General features: G+C 45.1%; 1 protein-coding gene across 1 annotated transcript in view; it reads left to right on the plus strand.

Moving 5' to 3' along the window:
* The window catches only part of LOC144471080 (uncharacterized), an 80,028-nt gene extending 61,896 nt beyond the window's left edge, over nucleotides 1–18,132 (plus strand). Inside the window, exons 2-3 of the mRNA XM_078182796.1 lie at nucleotides 5,495–6,622; nucleotides 8,630–18,132. Coding sequence (XP_078038922.1) covers nucleotides 5,495–6,622; nucleotides 8,630–9,633 — 2,132 coding nt within the window. The 3' untranslated portion in view covers nucleotides 9,634–18,132. The remainder of the gene's footprint in view (nucleotides 1–5,494; nucleotides 6,623–8,629) is intronic.
* Nucleotides 18,133–20,104: the final 1,972 nt, after the last annotated feature.

The raw sequence follows: 20,104 nt of genomic DNA on the forward strand, positions 1-20,104 counted from the left end.
ATGAGCCCAAGAAAACTGTCTTACGATCTTTTCTCTCACAAAGTTACAGCACTTTAAACGTCAACTACTGTTAGAAGGGAAACTCAATCGGTCTCAGCCACGAATGCATAAAATACGCAATATAAAATAATGGTGTCATTGCCAACTTGTATCCTCTTAATTGAGGAGTTCACGTAATAATCAGAGCTCAAAAAGTGTTCCAGTTTGTCGAAGTCGTTGAATCTTCAGGATAGATTCGAAAGAATCATTTGACTGGTGATTTCTACTAGGATCTATCGCCGGCTTTAAAGATCGTGGCACGCATCGGCAACCGTCGATAGTGACGAATGCGATCGTTGATGGACGACGATGTAGAAGAGGCGCATATCCCTCTCTCCCTCTCTCTCTCCCTCTCTCTCCCCCTCTCTCTCTCTCCTCTCTCCCTCTCTGTTCCAGCGACCGCTGGTAGGAGAGTAATGGCTCGGCCATTCGCTGACACTCGAACAGAGGTTCATCGTTTGTTAGATGACTGCTCTATCAATTCAATTACTCGGCCTGTCGAGAGATTCCTTCTTCGCGGGGTTGCTATTTCAAGTGGCGGAACAGGAACGCGAGCCGGCGCGGCGCAGCGCGACGCGGCGTGCGCTGTGCTAGAATTGCTTCTCTATAAATCGAAAACCTTTATTCGATGACTATTAACTCTATCGTCTGGGAAACGCCGACACCGGGATGCTAATAGTCGCTGACGTGACTCCTGCCATTGATCAAAACGATCGCAACTAATCTCTCTATTAACGATCGGGAAAACAAGAGTCGAACAAGGACACTGTGGCTGGTCGCTGCGATAGTTTAGAATATTCCCTTTAATACGACTGCTGTGTCGACGTCATGTGAACGATAGAATACTCTTATTAAACTTGAAAGTTCATTTTTATTACGGTCTATTATTAAGCAAACCAAACTTTGTTTTCATCTATGAGATGCAACAAAAGTATAAAAGCACTTGCTACAGCAACTCTTGTCTTCTTTACTGTTGTATTGTTAAACAGGTTGCTCTGATGTTGTATGTATTTTGGAGACTCTGACGTGCCACTGTCCGCGTTAACAAATATGTTTTTCGTGTACAGTTCGAAGGTTGGAAATATTTTTAAAAATTGTATCAATCTTAACCCCTTGCCGTGCCATTTTCTTTAGAAGCTGTACGATTAGAATTTCTTCGATCGCACTAAATTCTTAGATGAAAAAGGAAATTTTATATTTATCGTGTACTTGTGTCTTCTTGAATGTTTAAATATTGGTAACGAGAGAATAAAATTTTATTCCCAGTCAAAGGAACGGATGAATATTCGTATCTAATAACTTATTACTAGAAATCTCCGTCACGAGTCTGACTCGTTAAAGTACGACAAGGGGTTAAGAAGCAGACGACGAATAGAAATGTCAGTCTTTCTTTTATTATATATATCTGAACTAATAAAAAATAGTATAACGATATTTTTAAAATCGTTTAATCTTCCCACGATTTGAAATTTGACTCAGTAGTTTTTGGTCATACATACATAAAATCACAGTCTAGTCACGTTAATCGAAGATCATCTATAATTTTATATAATTTCTGTACAATTTCTATCCATATAACTTTCATATATTTACCATATAATTTCCATATAATTTCTATATAATTTATAAATTCACAGTGTCTCCTGTGTTAATTAATTAGAACAACGTTAATCTACTTCCATAATTCATTTTAGGTATCGATACCTTAATCTTGATGATCAAACTTACAAAAGAAACCAGTCTAATATCCAAACTAAGGACAAACAAAATAATTATAAGCAAAAAGATCAAGATCGCGGAATCCGTAGAGTTTAACGATATCTAAGAAAAGTCACATTTTCAATTGCCTCACACATTACACTAGCGCCGATCGGCGTGCAGAATATTCCGACAGGTCACGAGGGCCTGTTCGGAGGGTGAAAAAAATCAAGAGACTCGAGAGCTTTGATCGGTAATAGAGATATTCCTCGGTCTAGACAACGCGACCCATTACTACTTAAAGCACCCATGCGTCTCGATCGAATTTTCAGCAATTAATCTCGCGCGCAGAAGAAACTGCAACGGTGCATTTTCCAATGCAGTTCCGTGCACGTTCGAAGTATGCGATCCGTTGATAGACTTTTCTGCGGCGTTCTAATGCCTGAACACGGTCGCCGCCCACGGCCAAGCCGAGAGTAGAAATAGGCAGAGAGAAACGGAGACAGGCCGAGAGAGAGAGAGAGAGAGAGAGATGGAGGGAGGAGAGGAGAAGAGAGGAGAGGCCCCGAATTTTTTCGGCCGCGCAGAAGGCCGGCCGGAGAGATTCGACATCGCAGATACAGTGGAACACTTCATAAATCATTCGCGTGAACGTGTAGCCCCGCGTGCATCCGACCTGCATAACAGCCGTTGAACTTGCGAATGCTCGAAGCCGGACGTATCTGACCATGCGTGACCAGGAACGTGGTCGATCGGCGGACGCGGTAGAAAGTGTACGATACAATGTTTCACCCGCTCGAAAGTTGCCGGTGGACGACGACGGGGCTCGATTAGCCGATTAAAACCGATCCCGGGGCTGCTGTTGCCGGTTTGTCGCTCTTCCAGCCGGCTGGACCACCGAGTATCCACCGAGTATCCACCGAGTATCCACCGAATATCAACCGAAACCACCATCCACCCCGTCTTCGCGCGACCATTATAAACGAATCGAAAACCGCGCGATCGTTGCCTCGAGTGCCCTACCACCGCGATTCTACTCGTGCTTCCGTCGCCGATTCGATACACAGATTATTGAAATTAGCCTTTGCGGTCTTAGAGATATTTTCCGTGTCCACAATTTTAGTCCTATTGTGATGTAAGATGACAGACAGCTAGAGAACTTTAGCTGAGGGCAGAGTTTGGCATTATTGTCACGAATATTTACAAAATATATACAAAATTGTTTCGAGTAAGCACTTATCTATGACCGTTATGCGAATGAATTCGTTTAAATAGAATATTTGGTCGAATAACGATTATTCAATGTTCATCTTATATTATTCTTTTTATTCATTCGAATAAACTGTTCGCGCAATTATCTATAAATAAATTATTCTATCTATTTATTCGAACAAATTGTTCGCCTAATTATTTGCATAAGTTCTTCGAACAGAGATTGTCAAATTATTCGAATAATAATGGCAGTAATTGTTGACTGTTTTCGTTTTGACGCGCCTTTGTAAAACTATATTTATACGGACAGGTATGTTAAGGATCGGTTCCATTTTAAACTGCTATGAGTAATTAAAATTACCTATATATTTATATTATACATAATTAGATTGCTATATGCTCAACTCAGGTTTAGAACACGTGGATCGTCTTGGGGTTAAAAAATTGGAGAATTTTAGACAAGGGTAGCAAGGAAAGATGTTTTAATCGTGGCATATAATGTTTGGTTAATGCAGTTGCTATATGCGACGAATGGGTTCGGAACGCGCGATATCCTTCCAGCGTTGACAATCTGAGAATTCTAGAAAATGGTAGAAGAGGGTTAATTCTAACATACGGTAGTTGTTGCAGAATGGCGTATTAGACTATTTGAGAAAAGCCTAATTTACGATACCCTTGAGCGTCTATCGCTTTCCCCCGCCGTGTCCTGTTGCGACGAAAGTTGAACGACCGATCGAAACACATTCGAAGGATCGCGATATCTTGGTCCCATGGGGATTTCGAGAGAAACGCCGGGGAGGATTACTACGCCGCTACAGTCCGGTCATCCTTGGTACTACGTATTTTAAAATAGGCGTTATCGACCGGTAGCCAGCGTCGTCTGGATCCACTCTCAGACAACGATATTCTAAACGTTATTGCGAGGTGTTGATAATTTTTCAGTAGGGAAGACTTTCAACACAAACCACGACGGTCATTTTGATCGGTTTCGCATTCATTGTTTTAAAATTTTTGACGTTATAAAGACTATTTTATAGGAAATTATTGAATTAATTTACAAATTTAAATTTAAATTGTAATAAAATACAGTCAATGTTGTCATTCTTATAAGACAACAATTTAAACGTTTATGAAGACATAGTTCGATGACACTGGAGCTTATCGTAGATATGTTGGCAGCCGAAGATTGCTCGATGAGCAAGTTCAAATTTTCATTGATGCCTACAGGACTGTTTAGATTCTTGTTCGGGAATTTTTCTAAACCATGACAGTCTTGCCATTAATCTCCAGAAGCTTGACGTTCCTAATGACAACAGTGTTGCATGAGAAGCTCGGAACCATTAAGACCTTAAGCCATGGCAGCCTTGCTATTGATCTTTTCAGAAGACTGACGTCTCTAATGACAGTGTTATATGCATCTTCAGAATGGAACAAGTACAATATAATTTCTGGATACATTGCTTCTTCTACTGTATCCGATCAAACGGAAGCTCGGTAAGATGAGCAAGAATATGCTGTTCTAGAAACATTGGGATAAAATAGATCCAGATACGTGTTTACCTCACCCAAGAATTCTATCCAATAAAAAGCATTTTATCATTCAAGTGGCACATCAGAATCAATAAGAATCTGAAAGGGTTAAGCTCACTAAAATATCCTCTAAAAGTTCAATTATCTTGCCCCAACGATTATTAAGTTCGCTATAAATTGCTCGACAATTGCACCGATGCAATCGACGATGTTCATGACCATTCTCAGCTTTATTACTGCATAATTATTAATCTGCCTACTGCCCCAAGTTTAACAAAGTGTGCAAGTTAAGATACTTAGACTGCGGACTTTTCTGCAAAATGGAAACTTACCAAGTATAAGGAAATTAATTGTCTTTCAACGATTTTGATAAGTTCAACATATTATAAAAATATTCTGAAATTCTTCTCATGTCTTCACAATTTTGTTTACGACCGGTTTGGTTATGATGATTTTTCCTGAAAATGCATTTAATCCGCAGCCTACGATGATACGCTGATTTCTTTTAAATGTTGTTAAAATGCGACACTTGTCACGGAGAAAAGACAACATTTTGTATTACGACGAATATACTCGGCAAAATCGGCTAACTGGTTAATTATGGAAACCTGAGTAATTGCGTGAGAACAAAATCATCGACGCGCACATTCTTTATATTTTTCTCTCGTTCTACAACATTTCAGCTTTAACGTAAAAAATAACGCATCGCCTGATCTCATTCCCATCAAAAGTTCCACACTTTCGGCACAACTGTTTCATTTCAGCCGCTTGTGCGTCGCTCGTATCGCGGCGTGATTCGCAAACTATCGAAAACTGCGCCCGCTAAGTCAGAATTCTTGGGACCTTTGGTCCCCGGATTGAGTCCGCGCTGTCCCCTCAGGGCCCTTTGGGACTGTTGCTCGATTCGTCCCCTGGATCTGCCGTTAGGTACTCGAAAGACAGGCGGGCGGACGCTTGTTACGTTTGCACGGGGCCCAGGCATCGATAAAGGTTCGTTCGACTTGTCTGATTGCAGATACTGGCGCGCCGTACGTATTGTACAAGGACAACATGGAGAGACCCCAGGGGCAATGGGGCCCGGGGCCGGGATCTCTCCAGGACGGTGGACTGTACCCGCAGCAACAGCAACAACAGCAACAGCAGGGCTCCTCCTCGTCCGGCAGTCCACAGCAGGCCTGTGGTCCCCCAGTCGAGGGAGAAAGCGGTCCCCCGCCTTCGTTGGCCTCTCCCGTGCCCTCGCCGTACCCCTCGGCACCGCCTGAGCCTCAAGCCTTAACCCCGCCCGACGACGACATCCAATCGAGCCAGGCTACCTCTCAACAACAGCAGCAGCAACAGCAACAGCAACAACAGCAACAGCAGCAAACGCAACAACAGGTCCAACAGCAGCAGCAGCAGCAACAGCAAGTCCAGCAACAGCAACAGCAGCAACAGCAGCAGCAACAACAACAACAGCAAACGCAACAGCAGGACCACTCGCCCCAACAGCAACTGACGCCGCACGAGGTCGACCGCAGCGACTGTTTTCCCGGGGCTGGAGAACTGCAACAGTACCCCCAACACTACTTCAAGGAGGCCAGGCCGCATCCGTCGCCGTCGGTGCCGCCGCACATGCTCACGCCCGGCGGTTTCTCCGCGTTGCACTACCTAAAGCAACCGGGCGTGATGCTGACGTCCCTCGGGCAGGGCGACGGCGGGCCCGGCCTCGACGGCCACCAGTACGCCAGCCCCGGGGCCCCGAACATGGCCACCGGGCTGCCGGACATCGTCCAACAGAGCGGCAAGTCCGGCAAGGGGGCGAACAGCGACCTGCGACTGTTCAAGTGTCTGACGTGCGGCAAAGACTTTAAGCAGAAGTCGACGCTGCTGCAGCACGAGAGGATCCATACGGACAGTCGGCCATACGGGTGCCCGGAGTGCGGGAAGCGGTTCCGGCAACAATCGCACCTAACGCAGCATCTGCGCATACACGCGAACGAGAAGCCGTATGCGTGCGTGTACTGCGAGCGTACGTTCCGGCAGCGTGCGATCCTCAACCAGCATCTGCGCATCCACTCGGGTGAGAAGCCATACCAATGTCCGGAGTGCGGAAAACACTTCCGTCAGAAGGCGATCCTGAATCAGCACGTCCGCACACACCAAGGCGAGCATTTCTCTCTGCCTCCCAGACTCCCAGAGGGCGTCCACCACAACCACACTGACCCCCATTTCACCGGATTTTCTGTTCTTGTTCGTTCTTTGTTGCCCGCTGTTCGTTCTCCGTTGTTCGTTGTTGTTGTTATTGTTATTATTCTAGTTGATTTTCTTGCTTTTCTATTATATATCGTCTTTACTATGTTCACCCGCAAATACTACGCCACCACCACCGACCACCATCGTCATCTGTTCATCATCGTTCGTCATTCGATCATCGCGACGTCGCGCCGCTTCGTCGCCGATTAACCGTCATCTATCGTGCTATCGTTCTCTGTCTATCTCGACGCTTCCTATTAGTACAATGCTACTTCGGGGCAGTATTTCCTTCCTTCAAATATCATCCTCTTCAAGGGTAGAATTGAACTTGCTGCCGAACTTCATGCTGCAGAACTTCGTACAATGCTCTTTCGAAATAAAATCATGCAAAACTCAATGTCAAAACTCTCGAATACTTATATCGAATCTTCATTATTTATTGGATCTATAATTTTGAATGAAATTACTTTGGCTATGAGACTTTGATTCAACTTTTCGAGGAAGTAGCAATGCACGCATAGGATTGGTCTGTCTGTTCGTCACCCCTTCTCTTTGAGCAGACTTTCGATACTAACAGTCATCCCCTCTCTCATCTCCCCTTTCTCTATACAAAATCCATTTTAGTTTCCGCTTTGTCCCAGCCTCGATCCGCAACACGCAGACGACAACATGCTCGTCTGTCTTTGCTCGTTCATGCATTTCATAGATCGATAAAGGAAAAATGATAAGGATTCAATCCGCCAAGGCCAACCGAAGTATCGGGTTGAGCTGGACGCGAGAGATCGCTGGTGATAGAGATAGCTGTGAGATAGAGGAGCCTCCCTCCGTACGTCTCTCTCTCGCTCTCTCTCTCTCTCTCTCTCGCTCTCTCTCTCACGGTCCGTCCCGTTCGACCCCTATCCGTATCCTCTCCTCCACTCTCTGCTCTCGGTCCAACCAGTCCGCTCTTCGTTGCATACGGAACTCATCACGATATTAATATACAATCTCTATTCTGGTTGCTGCTGCTGCTGCTAACGTCACCTAACTCCTACGTAGTCTTCCCATTAAACGCGTCCTTTCGTGAAGGTCGAGGAGGTGGATCTCTCGGATGATGAACCAGGCCGCGTGTAAAAACCTCGTTAGCGATCGCGATTCGCTCTCTCGCGGTCTCTCTCGCTTGATTAACATCCGGTTCCGACCGGCAAACGGAGCCGGCTAACTTCGGACGCTGACTGACAGACCCGGCCCGCACTGTTCTCTTTCGACGAACTCTTCGAGGTGCTCGTCGCGGTGACCTTCCAGATATTCTGAAAAATCTTCGATCGTTTAACTGGTCTGACAAGGAAGGATTCTTAGGTGCCGTATAAATAATCCTAATTTTCGTATCAACGTATTTTCTCTGTTAATCAATTTAGCAAATTGAACAAAAATATGATAGTATTTAAAAATTTGTCAACTGATTTCATTTTACAATATCTAGCCTAGTGATTTTACTTGTAAATGCATTAGATCAGTTATCCAGTTATTACATTATTTAATCATCACCACATAAGGTGAAGTATCGCAACGAAATTATGCTCAAGTGCAACCATGCGGATTATTCCGGGATCTGAGATAGTTAAAATCATTAGGAATATTCCACTTGCGGAAACATATTGGTTAACGCTAAAGACACTACATCACATAGTCACCAGATCAAAGCGTCGGTGTTCTGCACTGACGAAGGTCGAAGTCCAAAAGTTTAAAAAGCACCTCGACGATTTCAGGAGCGACCCTCCGACTTGAAACGGCGTCCAAGTCAGCGTCCCCGCGGTTCATAGGGTAAAGTCTCGCGACCGCGCAGCCTTCGGCCGACTAACAGAATCAGAGTCTCCTCCTGAGATCCCGGTGACGGCGTTCAGCCGAGGATGAACCGTGTCTGGTATGTCTGTTTCAGACGTGAGCCCGCATCTGATCTTCAAGAACGGTATGACGCCGACACTGTGGCCGCAGGACGTGCCGTTCCCGCCGGAGGAGGGCAAGGAGGAGGTGGCGTCGACGTTCGGCGACACGGACACGCAGTCGGGCGCGTTCAGCCCGGCGCCGGACGCGAACTCGATCCAGTACCCGGCGTACTTCAAGGACCCTAAGGGCGGTAACCACGCGGTGTTCGGTGCGAGCGGGACGGGCAGCTTCGGGGCCCTGCAGTACATCAAGCAGCAGGGCGGTAGCAAGAGCTGTTTGCCGGACGTGATACAGCACGGCCGCTCCGCGGGGATGCCACTGTACGTCCGCTGCCCGATCTGCCAGAAGGAGTTCAAGCAGAAGTCGACGTTGCTGCAGCACGGCTGCATACACATCGAGTCGAGGCCGTACCCGTGCCCAGAGTGCGGCAAGAGGTTCAGGCAGCAGTCCCACTTGACCCAGCACCTACGCATCCACACGAATGAGAAGCCGTACGGCTGCGTCTACTGCGGCCGGAACTTCCGGCAGCGCACGATCCTGAACCAGCATCTGCGCATCCACACCGGTGAGAAGCCGTACAAGTGCCAGCAGTGCGGCAAGGACTTCCGTCAGAAGGCGATCCTGGACCAGCACACGCGCACCCATCAGGGCGACCGGCCGTTCTGCTGTCCGATGCCGAACTGCAGGCGGCGGTTCGCCACCGAGCCCGAGGTCAAGAAACACATCGACAACCACATGAACCCGCACGCGGCCAAAGTGCGCCGGAACTCGAGCAGTGACACCAAGCCGCCGGGTACGCCGGCGGGCCTCGGGCCCGTCCCGGTACCCAGGGGCCTCACGCCCACCGTCGTCAAGCCGGAGCTCTACTTCCCGCAGTGCTACGCGCCGGCGTTCAACCACCAGCCGCCGGTCTCGACGGCCCAGTTCCCCGGACAGGCGAACGGCGTGTCCGTCGCCGGCGAGTTCAAGCCACCGACAGGTCTGCCGCCCCAGTGACTAACCGTCCATCCTGCCGCCTACTAGCAAGCAGGAATTCCGCTGAGGTTTCAGCGATGCTTCGGTCACGCGCTGCAGGCCGACGCCGGCGCCGCCTCCACCGTCGCCGCCGCAGCCGCCGCCGCCCACCGATGCACCACCACCAGCCAGCAGCCGATCCAGCAACACTACCCGTGACATTTATCGTGCATTTACTAGGCTCTTTCTTTTCGTTTCCGCGGTGAGCTTGCCATCCAACGCGCCAGTTAGTCCCGGGCTCGACGGCCAAACGCGTTCTCCTCGGCGCAACACTTTTTCATTTTCGATTTTTCGTTCGACGATCTTCGTGCCCTCGGATTCGAATATGTGCAATAATCCTACCGGAAGAACGGGGTCTCGACACCGTTCCCGCGCTGACCCGCCCCTCCTGCCGGTCTCTCGTTGTATCCGCGCAACCGACGGCTCGCTGGATCAACCCCCAATAGAGACACCGCACGATGTTTTATCTTCTTGTTGTTACCTAATGATTAATACTCTACCGTGTTACGAAACCAGTTGATACGTTGCCGCGGCGCGTACGACGCCGACACACGGACGCTCGGTCTCTAGGGCCGGTTGCTTTAGATAGACGATGATGTAGGACCAGTGATTGTAAGGATGTTCGGTAAGTGATACTCCCCGATTTTTATGTAACTCTGCTGATTCGTTTGGACACTTTATCGTTTCGTAGCTTCGGCGAGGCTTACTTCCTCGCTGATCGCTTACGTAGATACTTTTAGTTTCTTGTTTTGCGGCTCAAGGGGAACACGGCATTTTCGATCTCTTCGAACGATCTCGTATAATCCACTATCTAGTTTCTGCACGTTGTTTGAAAACATTGTTTTAGTCTTTGGATATTCGTTCGACCGGAATTGAAATAATGTAACCAAGCTTCTCATTTTTTTGCATACAGTGGAATGAAACATTGTGTCTCTTATATACAAAAATTTCAAACTACCCGCAGAATAGAGTAAATATTCTTCTCGAAGAAGACGAATGCACAGTCTATTAAATCGTGTCAAAAATAACTTTCGTTTTCTATCGCACATTTATTTTATTTCTCTCTTCTCCACTGTCCGGTGACTCATAGCGGGCACATACAAACAATAGATTCTAAATAGCTGCATCGTCCAAGTTATTTATGACTGGACCCAATAAATATTTACGTAGTAGAAGCGATTGCCCCTTGAAATTGCAAAACCCCAAGCACAGGTACTTGTAGATCGTTTCCCCAAGCGTTTCGAAACCGTTACATAAAGATCGCTTAAAGAACATCCCTCAGGAAAAACGTAGACAGTGTAGCCTGCAGGTTTGGGCGAGGAAGCTAGTAACGAGGACAGTGCCGTGAAGACCGAAAGATCGAGCGACCGAGATCGGTTCCCGTCCGGGCAGGCTCGCTAGGACCGCAATAGAGAAAACGATTAACGAGCGTGATCCAGCGTGCCGCGCGTGGTTGCGCGAGAAGACGGACGAGGAGCGACGCGGGGATCCCAGGGGTGTGTCGGACCTTGACCATGGCCGACGCGGTGCGCCGTCGAGCTGTGGATCGGCGCCGGACAGGTGCGTATCAACCAACGAAGAGTCTCGTCTATTCTCCCATACACGTATTTTTTATATATATAAACAATAGATTACACAACAAAGGTACGGCGCGTACCTACTCGCGTTTATTTCCGTGGAACGAGCGAGTAGCTCGAAACAGAAAAGGAAGAGAGAGAGAGAGAGAGAGAGAACGAGAGAGAGAGATAGATAGAGAACGAGAGAGTGCGAGTAAATGAATGAGAGAGTGAGAGAGAAAGAGTAAGAAAGAGAGAGAAAAAGAATTTTGGTGATTCCGGGCAGGCAGGCCGTCCGAGGATATCGATGAACGTTGCACGCAGCGGTTCGAGAGGGTTCAAGAGGTTCGGGAAGAGAGAGAGAGAGAGAGAGAGAGAGAGGAAGGGAAACGAAGAAGAGTTAACAAACGATTGTGATACGATATTTAACTTGCCTATGTTTAAAGAAAGAGGATGACGTGAGAACGAAGACGAAGAGGAAGACAACAGAAATGGGTGAAAGATACGTTAGCTCGAGATGGGAGGTGAACACACGACCACGAGAAGAATGCCTGTAAATATGTAAAGCCGTTCGCTCTGGCGAACAAACAAACAAGCAAATGAAACAAAAATCTGAGACGCCGTGAAAAAGAACGGCCGGAGAATGAACGAAAAAGAATGAGAGAAAGAGAGAGAGAGAGAGAGAGAGGACGAGAGAGTGTGGGATAGTGTATCGGAGAGTGAGTGCGATGTATGCGTGAACGCGTGTGAAAGGTAGAGGCGAGTGCTCGCGCGTGCACAGGGTTCGAAGGATGAAGAGAGAGGATACGCGAGTGGGCAGGATCGCTGTAAGATGCAAGAAAGAATGATGGAGGGAGAGACGGCGGAGAGAGAACGAGAAGAAGAAGAAGAAGCAGGAGGACGCCGAGGAAAAGAAAGAAGAGTGGGACGGTTCGGGGGTAGAATAACGAAGGGGGGGATGAGGAGAGGCAGAAGAGGAAGAAGGAGAGGAGAGATTAGGCAGGGATTTACGAGGACGAGCCGAGCGCGCCGGCTGAGGGCCGTGTGCTGAGCCATAGCTTTCTGTACGACAAGTCGACAACGCCGATATTTAAGGGAGGGACGGGAGGATTTCTGCGCGCCGCGCCGGGACGTTACGACTCTTGTATACTATAGTAATATTTGAATGTATATTTATACGACAGGTTATATATATTATTCTATTAACTATAATGATGATATTTTGAATCGGTTTTAAAATCAGATTGGTGCTGATACGTAAATGATCTATATAAGGTAAGCGCGCGAGACACAAAAGAAAACACGAGGAGAACCTAGAAGGAGGTAACATGGAAGAAGGCTGAGACACCGTAGAGTAATAGCAGTAAAACACGTAGGGTTATAGTCGATAAATAGTAGCTCAATGAAACTGAGGAAGAGAGAACCAACGCGGGCGGAACGCGCGCTTGAGATGGGAGGGGCGCGTGCGGCCAGAGGGACCGACGGTGGAGAGCTGTGGGAAGAGAAGAAGACTTTTAACGGAGGACCCTCATTTCGGAGTCCGCTGATTCTTGAATAATAACGAGTAATAATTACAATGAACATTATCATCGCAGCTGAAGAATTACGAACGACAGGAAAAAAAGAGAGAGAGAGAGAGGGAGAGTTTGAGGGAGGAGTAGGAAAAGGAAGAGGAAGACGATAAGGAGGATATATATATTTCGTGGCAATACTTAAACGAGACGAGCGCAAGGAGGAGGAGAATGATACGAGGAAAATTTCAACGTACTAGAGAATAGTCTTTTAAATTTCTATATTAAGACGTGTGATCTCTCTAATTATTGTACATTATATATATATATATAATATATACATATATATTATATATTATATATATATTGATGAATCTATACCTATAGACCAGATGCATGAATATATGTATACGTATATACGTGCATATACTATATATATATATTATGCATATTAAGAATTATTATATATATGTATACATATTGATAATTACGATTATACGTATATTAGGCGTTCTACAGTTAGTCTTTTAATGTATAATTAGAAAACACACAGAGATGATCTGAAGATGAAATAATTGTGCGGCCATATTCTCTGTGGCCTGTTCGTAGTGCCTCGGAATTGCTGCTCGCGGCAGTAATTTGACCGTATTTTAGGAAGGTATATTAATTAATAATTATATTCAGAACTGCAATTATCGATACTCTGATACAGTACGAAAGGAGGCGGGGAGGGAGAAGGAGAAATAGTAAAGATGAGCGAGGAAGAGGGCGGCTAAGGGGGTGGGAGAAAAACGAAAACGACGAAACCGAAGGGAGCAGGGGGTTTGTGCACGAAGATTGAGAAAAGTGAGAGAGAGAGAGAGAGAGAGAGAGAGAGGAGGATCGGGTGATCGTGTCGTCAGGCGTCACGTTAATCAACTCACTATTTAATTAATCAGAGATTTTACTTATATCGCGTTCGCGGAACCGCGCGCGAACGAAAAAAAAATCAATATAAGGGAGAAAAGAGGGTGGGGAAAAGGTGGAAGACGTGCAGGTGCGCCGGAAACCGCGAGAACGGCCCGACGACGGCGATGTGATCGTCGAGACGAGGTACTCGTTCGTCGACGCTGTAGATTTTCTTCATTTTTGTTCCTTTTCTTCTTTCTTTGCCGCTCGGCGGACGCAAAAGTCAATGTTTCTCTAGTTCTACGTTATTACCTCCGTAGCATCGCGTTTCTGTCCCCACTAATCGATCGCGCGACAAGGGCGAAATAACTTTTCAACTGCAGCGCTCCGAAAGGTATCGCTAGTCGGAGACTACAATGATATCCGTATCGCTGTTGTTCAGACGATTCCTGATCGAGTTCTGTCATGGACGACAATCGTCGATCGATGGCATCACGTTGTTCTGGTCTTTGCAAAATAGATACCACAGTGCAGATTTTTACGGTGAAAAGAAAGGATTCTTCTAAATTCAGCTTCAAAATACGGTAATTACAGAAAAATAGATTTCTCGCCTCGTTAATACATTATGTATGGGAGAGGTATTAATATCTTTTCAAAAAATTTCATTGTTTTTAACTTCGTTACATATTTGTTACAACAAATTTATTGTCAGTTTTGCAAATATTAAATGTTTCCTAAAAATCTAATGTTTTCAAAGTTCACTGATTTTCCTTCATTAGGCGGAGTAAAGATCGATCTGTGACCCGCAGATAATGCGTTAATTTTACCAAATAATTTATAACGTTCAAATTTCAAATCCTTCTGATGTTATTACTGTTTTAATTACTTCACCCATCCACTTTCGTCACGAACGCGTAAGATCCGCGGTCTACTAATCGCGATCAAAATGGCGGAAAGTCTAAACAGATTTGGTTCGTAGCACGTTTTTAGCGCTCGACAGGATCAGCGTGTTAGTCTCCAACAATTAACTCAGCCCCGCGTGGAATAATCTCGGCTGCATTTCCACGACGACCGATCCGGCAAACAGTAATGAAACCCTTCCGTCGTCGAGGGAACAACGGACCGAGGCCATTAGTCGACCAATAATCGCGGCGCGTACAACACAGACAATCATTCGTCGAAAAAACGTCCCCGCGAAGCTCGCCTACCGAATTACGCTTGAATCGCGGCAGCAGTATACGAATCCCCGAAGAGTTTCCGCGGGGCACCGGTCACGCAACGATCCAGTTTCCTGTTACGCGCATACCTGTATCGTCGGTCCGGGCCCATGCAGGTACGCGAGGAATGTTTTAATCTCGTAACGGCGCGAAACAAAGGTCCTCTTTCTTTGATCCGACGTGTCTTTCCGCGCGATTCAGTGTTCACCCGCGGACCGCCCCGCATAGTATTGCCGAGCATAATACGATTCCGGTCGAATTCGTGGATCGGCGACGAAAAATTATGCGAAAGTCGCGTGTGTGGCAACGACTATGACGTAAGGAAATATCCGGGCGTTTACAGCGGAATCTTCCAAACCGCGGCACGAAGATCGCAAGGATAACGGTCTCACGACAGGATTCACCCTGCGAATCGTCTGCGAATTGATAAAGCGGGTGTTCCCGCGCGGAACGTCCTCTCGCGACTGTCCTTTCAGCCGCGGAAAAGGCGAACGTGATTCAATTCGAAACTGAAACGCTGTTTAACGCTCCGATCGCCCCGGGCGACGCAATTATATTCCCCGAACGCCAAAGTTAATTTTTCCAATGACGTTTCGAGCGGAACGATTTCTGGGGAAGATCAAAAGGGTAATTGGATACCCTTTCGTCGAACGAGTTGCTTCGATTCCGCGGCATTTTAATTGTTGTCCGACGACAACACGACTTTGCCGCGCGTTGCTTTCACCGGGAAGGCGAGAGGAAAGGGAACAAGTCATGTTGTAAAGAACGTGTAGATACGAATCTTGTTTATTGTTCCAGCTCGTCGATATATTATCTCATATCATATTATTATTATATTATATTACATTATTATATTATATTTTTATTATATTATATTATGATATTCTATTATATTATATTATAGTTATGATTATTGCTATTATCTCTATTGATTATTGGTTACGATTAAGTTTCTCTGCGAATAAGAGTGAAAGAAAGAGAGAGAGAGAGAGAGAGAGATTTTCGTATGCGGTGCAGTGGTTCTTCCTACGACTTCATTTTTTTATAGAGTTTCTTATCCATTGTTGTATGTTTTCTTTCGTTTTATATAGTCGAGACGATACTTTATCATACACACGCATATACATAGACACGATGCTTCAACATGTTCGACATTGTTGGAGTCGTTTTCGCCACGGTTTTGTCTCCTTTCCCATCTGAACGGACTTACTACGGTTCTTTCGTTATACATGTTTTTCTTTTTTGTTTTTTTTTCCTTTAAAGTTCATCGACTACGTAGAGCTTATATTATGCTTGTTATAATACTCTAATCTCGCAGTCATGAAACCGACCGTGTGATATATACAATTATAATGCGTACGAAGCGCATACTATGGAACACGATAGACTGTATTTATAGCGTGCCGGCGCGGAAAACGAGAACCAGAGATATCGGATTTGGTTTTTTTTCTCTGAACTCTTTAATCGATCCTTCTTTTCTCGTTTTGATATGTATATATTTATATACGCGAACACTGGACGGTCTTTTACATGTTTGTATACATATATACATCGTATGTTTTATAGATTTTGCGAGTAGATCGCTAAACGAGCGACCACGAAATGCATCTGCCAGATCAGCTGGCACGAACTTCGACGGGGACGCATTTTATATATACATGGTATATATATATTTTTTACTTTTTATGTTCCGTGTGTGTAGAGAACGTGCTCCGGCCCGCCGGAACTCGTTGCGAACCGCCGCGAGAACTGGTTTCGGGTGGTCAGACGACGTCAGAACCTTCTGTGGTGCCATTTCGATCGACAACGCACGCACGAAAACACAAACGAACATTTCTAGGTCCGGGGAAAACGGTTGGGCGCACTGTGATACCGAGTCGGAGACGAAAATTAGGCGAACAGTTTTCGAAAAGCGGATGGAAAACAAATCTTCGGGGTGGGGGGCGCGGACTTCTTCTTTGTCTGTCTTTAACCATTCATTTCTGATTCTTCAAAACTCGTACGATCTCGAAGTATTCGGAACCTTTGTGATCACATTGGGGAACAGGTGTAAAAGTACTTTGTCTTTTGTCCAACTGTTTCACATTTTACGCGTCAATTTTTATGGATAAATTCGACGGTCCGGCTAGATTCGATAGGAAGACCTACTTTGATCTCAAAGAAACGAGTGTCGAAATGTGTAAAAGAAGATCGACTGGTAACCATATTTAGTATAAAGTAATCAAAATCACTTGTCGTACGGGTGTCAATAAAGCAGCATAAAAATAGAAAAATTCCTAAGGAACCGAAAAGATCACAGCAGATAGATCTTCATTTAATCCATACAAAACTCGAGGAAAATATAGAAAAAAAATATGAACAACATACATACATAGAAGAACGTACGAAGATTGAAAATAAATTGACAGGCGTTAAAAGTAAATTAGTCGGGACTTACGAACTCCTAATTAGAGGAAAGATCATATGACACTTCGCCCTGAAACGATGAAGGATCGCAGAAATCACGAAGGACTCGCGGGACGATCCGAATGAGCCGTGTCGGATGTATACGATGTTATCATACATTTTATTTATAAGAAGCAATTTTTCTATTGTAATTGTGTACAGCGCGAAAAGATAGGGAAAGAAAGAAGGCGAGAGAGATTAACGATTAACATTTAAGCTGACGCGTGGATCGTCTCTCGGCCCGTTGTTACCGGTCGTTCAACTTTTCTCGAGCGATTTATCGCGATCGACGATCGAGGATGCATAGATCGTGGACGATGGTAAGGGGTTCGAAAGAGAGGAATAAAAAGCCAAGAGGAAAAAGGGATACACACACAATGTGCGTTCAGCAGCGTCGATCGAATAACTATTTCGCGATTGTCAGACGTCGTCCGAACGCACTTCCAACTAACTTGTTAAACCGACTATTCTTTCTTATTCAACGACTACCGATGCATTTATTGTTATATATATATATATTTTTTTTCTTTTTCATCGATTCTTCTATTTTCTATTTATCGCTTGTTGCACTTTCGATTGATACGGATGGCAGACGTGCCTCGGTTTGTGTGCTCAATCGGTGAATAGATCGATGGATCGATAGATCAATCGATCGCGCGGCTCGCAACGTTTCTAGGCGATGGAACGTGCCCACCTTGTCCGTTGGTATACGTCATACGTAAACGGAACGATGAGGAACATTCGTTTTTGCGAGGCGATCCTGTGTTTCTCCGAGTTTGTTTTATTATTATTATTATTATTATTACTATTATTATTGATATTATTATTGTTATTATTAATATTATTATTATTATGATTTTGTAATTTTGTAATTTTGTAATTTTTATCACGTTCCCCCCTTTATGGAATCTATTCGGTTGTGTGCTTTCAGAGACACAGAGAATCCCGGTGAGGGCCGCGTCATCCGTGTCGTCCACCGAATGCTCAATCATAGATAAGGTTTAAGTTATAATCGCCCTAATGATTTTATGTAAATTATTGCCCCCTCCCGTCTTTATTAGTGTCGTTCTCGTCGCCTGTTCCCCAACAAGACTCAGGGCTTGACAAGCCTCGCGACTGGATGACGCGCCCCGAATTGATCTCTCTCTTTCCCTCTTTCGTTCTTTCTCTCTCTCCCTCTCTCTCTCTCTCTCTCTCTCTCTCTCTATATATATATATATATATATATATATATATATATATATATATATATTTTTGACCCCTTGGATACTCTCTAGTTACGTTCTTCTGTTTTATGTTTGCGTTGAACACTATTACCGTCCACACCCGATCCTTATCCCGCCGTTTAGTTCGTTTAATCGCGGACGAGAAACCTTTCGCGACGATGTTCTTCCGTTTTATTGTTAATTTATACGACAATCCACCTGCTGGTTTCTCGTTCCGGGAGCGCACCGTAAAGATGAGAACAAAGACTATTTTCTGGGGCAGCCGGGGGCCAAGAGACCACGCCCACTTTCAGTGTTTTAAGACAGGAAATTTCGTTAGTGGCTCCGTTTGTTTCGATTCGCAACTGAACATAAGCCGTTCGATGCAAAAGTAGTGGCAATTAAGACAATTTGTTAAGACAATTTTTGGTGATCTTCGACAATTCAACGTTATTCATTTTGGTTAAATAATTATTAGATTGTAGATCTGTTTCGTAGAAAACAGAATAAAAATTAAGCCTCTTCTCGTCGCGTAGATATTACTAGAGTTTTTCAAACTTGAATATGTCATAAGTAGACTGCGTATGTTATACATTTTCGACAAAAACAATTCAAATCAGTCGACGAGCTCATTTAATAGAAGAAAATCGATGTACTATTTACTATTCGTCAAAATTCTTATAGAAAGAATTAAATTCACAAATTGCATTCATTTCTTTCAATTAATACAGAAAACATTGGCTTTACCTGAAGATCCGTAGTTTAGTCATAAGTTTACAACGATCCATAGACTATTAAGTCCTGCCACAACACTTTTGCCTTAACGGCTCTGCTAATTTAGCCACGCCCCAAGACACGGAAGAAGAGAGGCAACAGTCTCCAAAATTTCACACTTTACTCAAACTATTGTCGATTAGGGCCATCAGCTGAACACACCTGATGCAGACAAAGAAAAATAGCAAAACAGACTCTTGTTGACTCTTGTTTCTTGTTGTTTTCCTTCGTCAAAGTTTAAGCGACTCCGGTAGTAAACCCAGAGCGCTCCCAGAGACCAATAACCACGTCCACAATTAGAAAAAATACTCCCACCACACCAAGAGAGATCTCGCTATCAAAATTTAGCTTTAAAAAAGAAAAAGAGAGAGAGAGAGAGAGTGAGAGAGGATGGGAAAAAGTTTCGACGCGAACGCTGATGCAGGTGCAATATATTAAAGATGCGCATATGTACACTTAGGATCGTTCCGCGGTGCGTTGAAAACCATGCGAGTCTCCGGGGGCGAACATGCGAGCTATCGTATCAGAGACCGGAAGTCCACTAGCCCGCATGCTTCCCGTGTTCGCCCCCCCGATCAAGTAAGTCGACGTTTCGTTTGTTTTCTTCCGTTTGTTTTCTTCCGTTTTTCGCTCATCCCCTTTGGTCCGTGTGCGTTTTCAAGGGCCCAGCTCTCTCCCCACCCCAGAAACCCCGCCATCTTGTTTGTACCCCCCGCGAAATCAAATTTCGCGTGTACTTAGGCGTTTCAACGCATGCGTAGCTCGCGTTTTATTTTATTTATATATACAGATTCTTCTTCATCTTTACTATTATTATTATTATTATTATTAATTATTATTATTAATTATTATTATTA

This window comes from Augochlora pura, chromosome 6, assembly GCF_028453695.1.
Source record: "Augochlora pura isolate Apur16 chromosome 6, APUR_v2.2.1, whole genome shotgun sequence".
NCBI lineage: Eukaryota > Metazoa > Arthropoda > Insecta > Hymenoptera > Halictidae > Augochlora > Augochlora pura.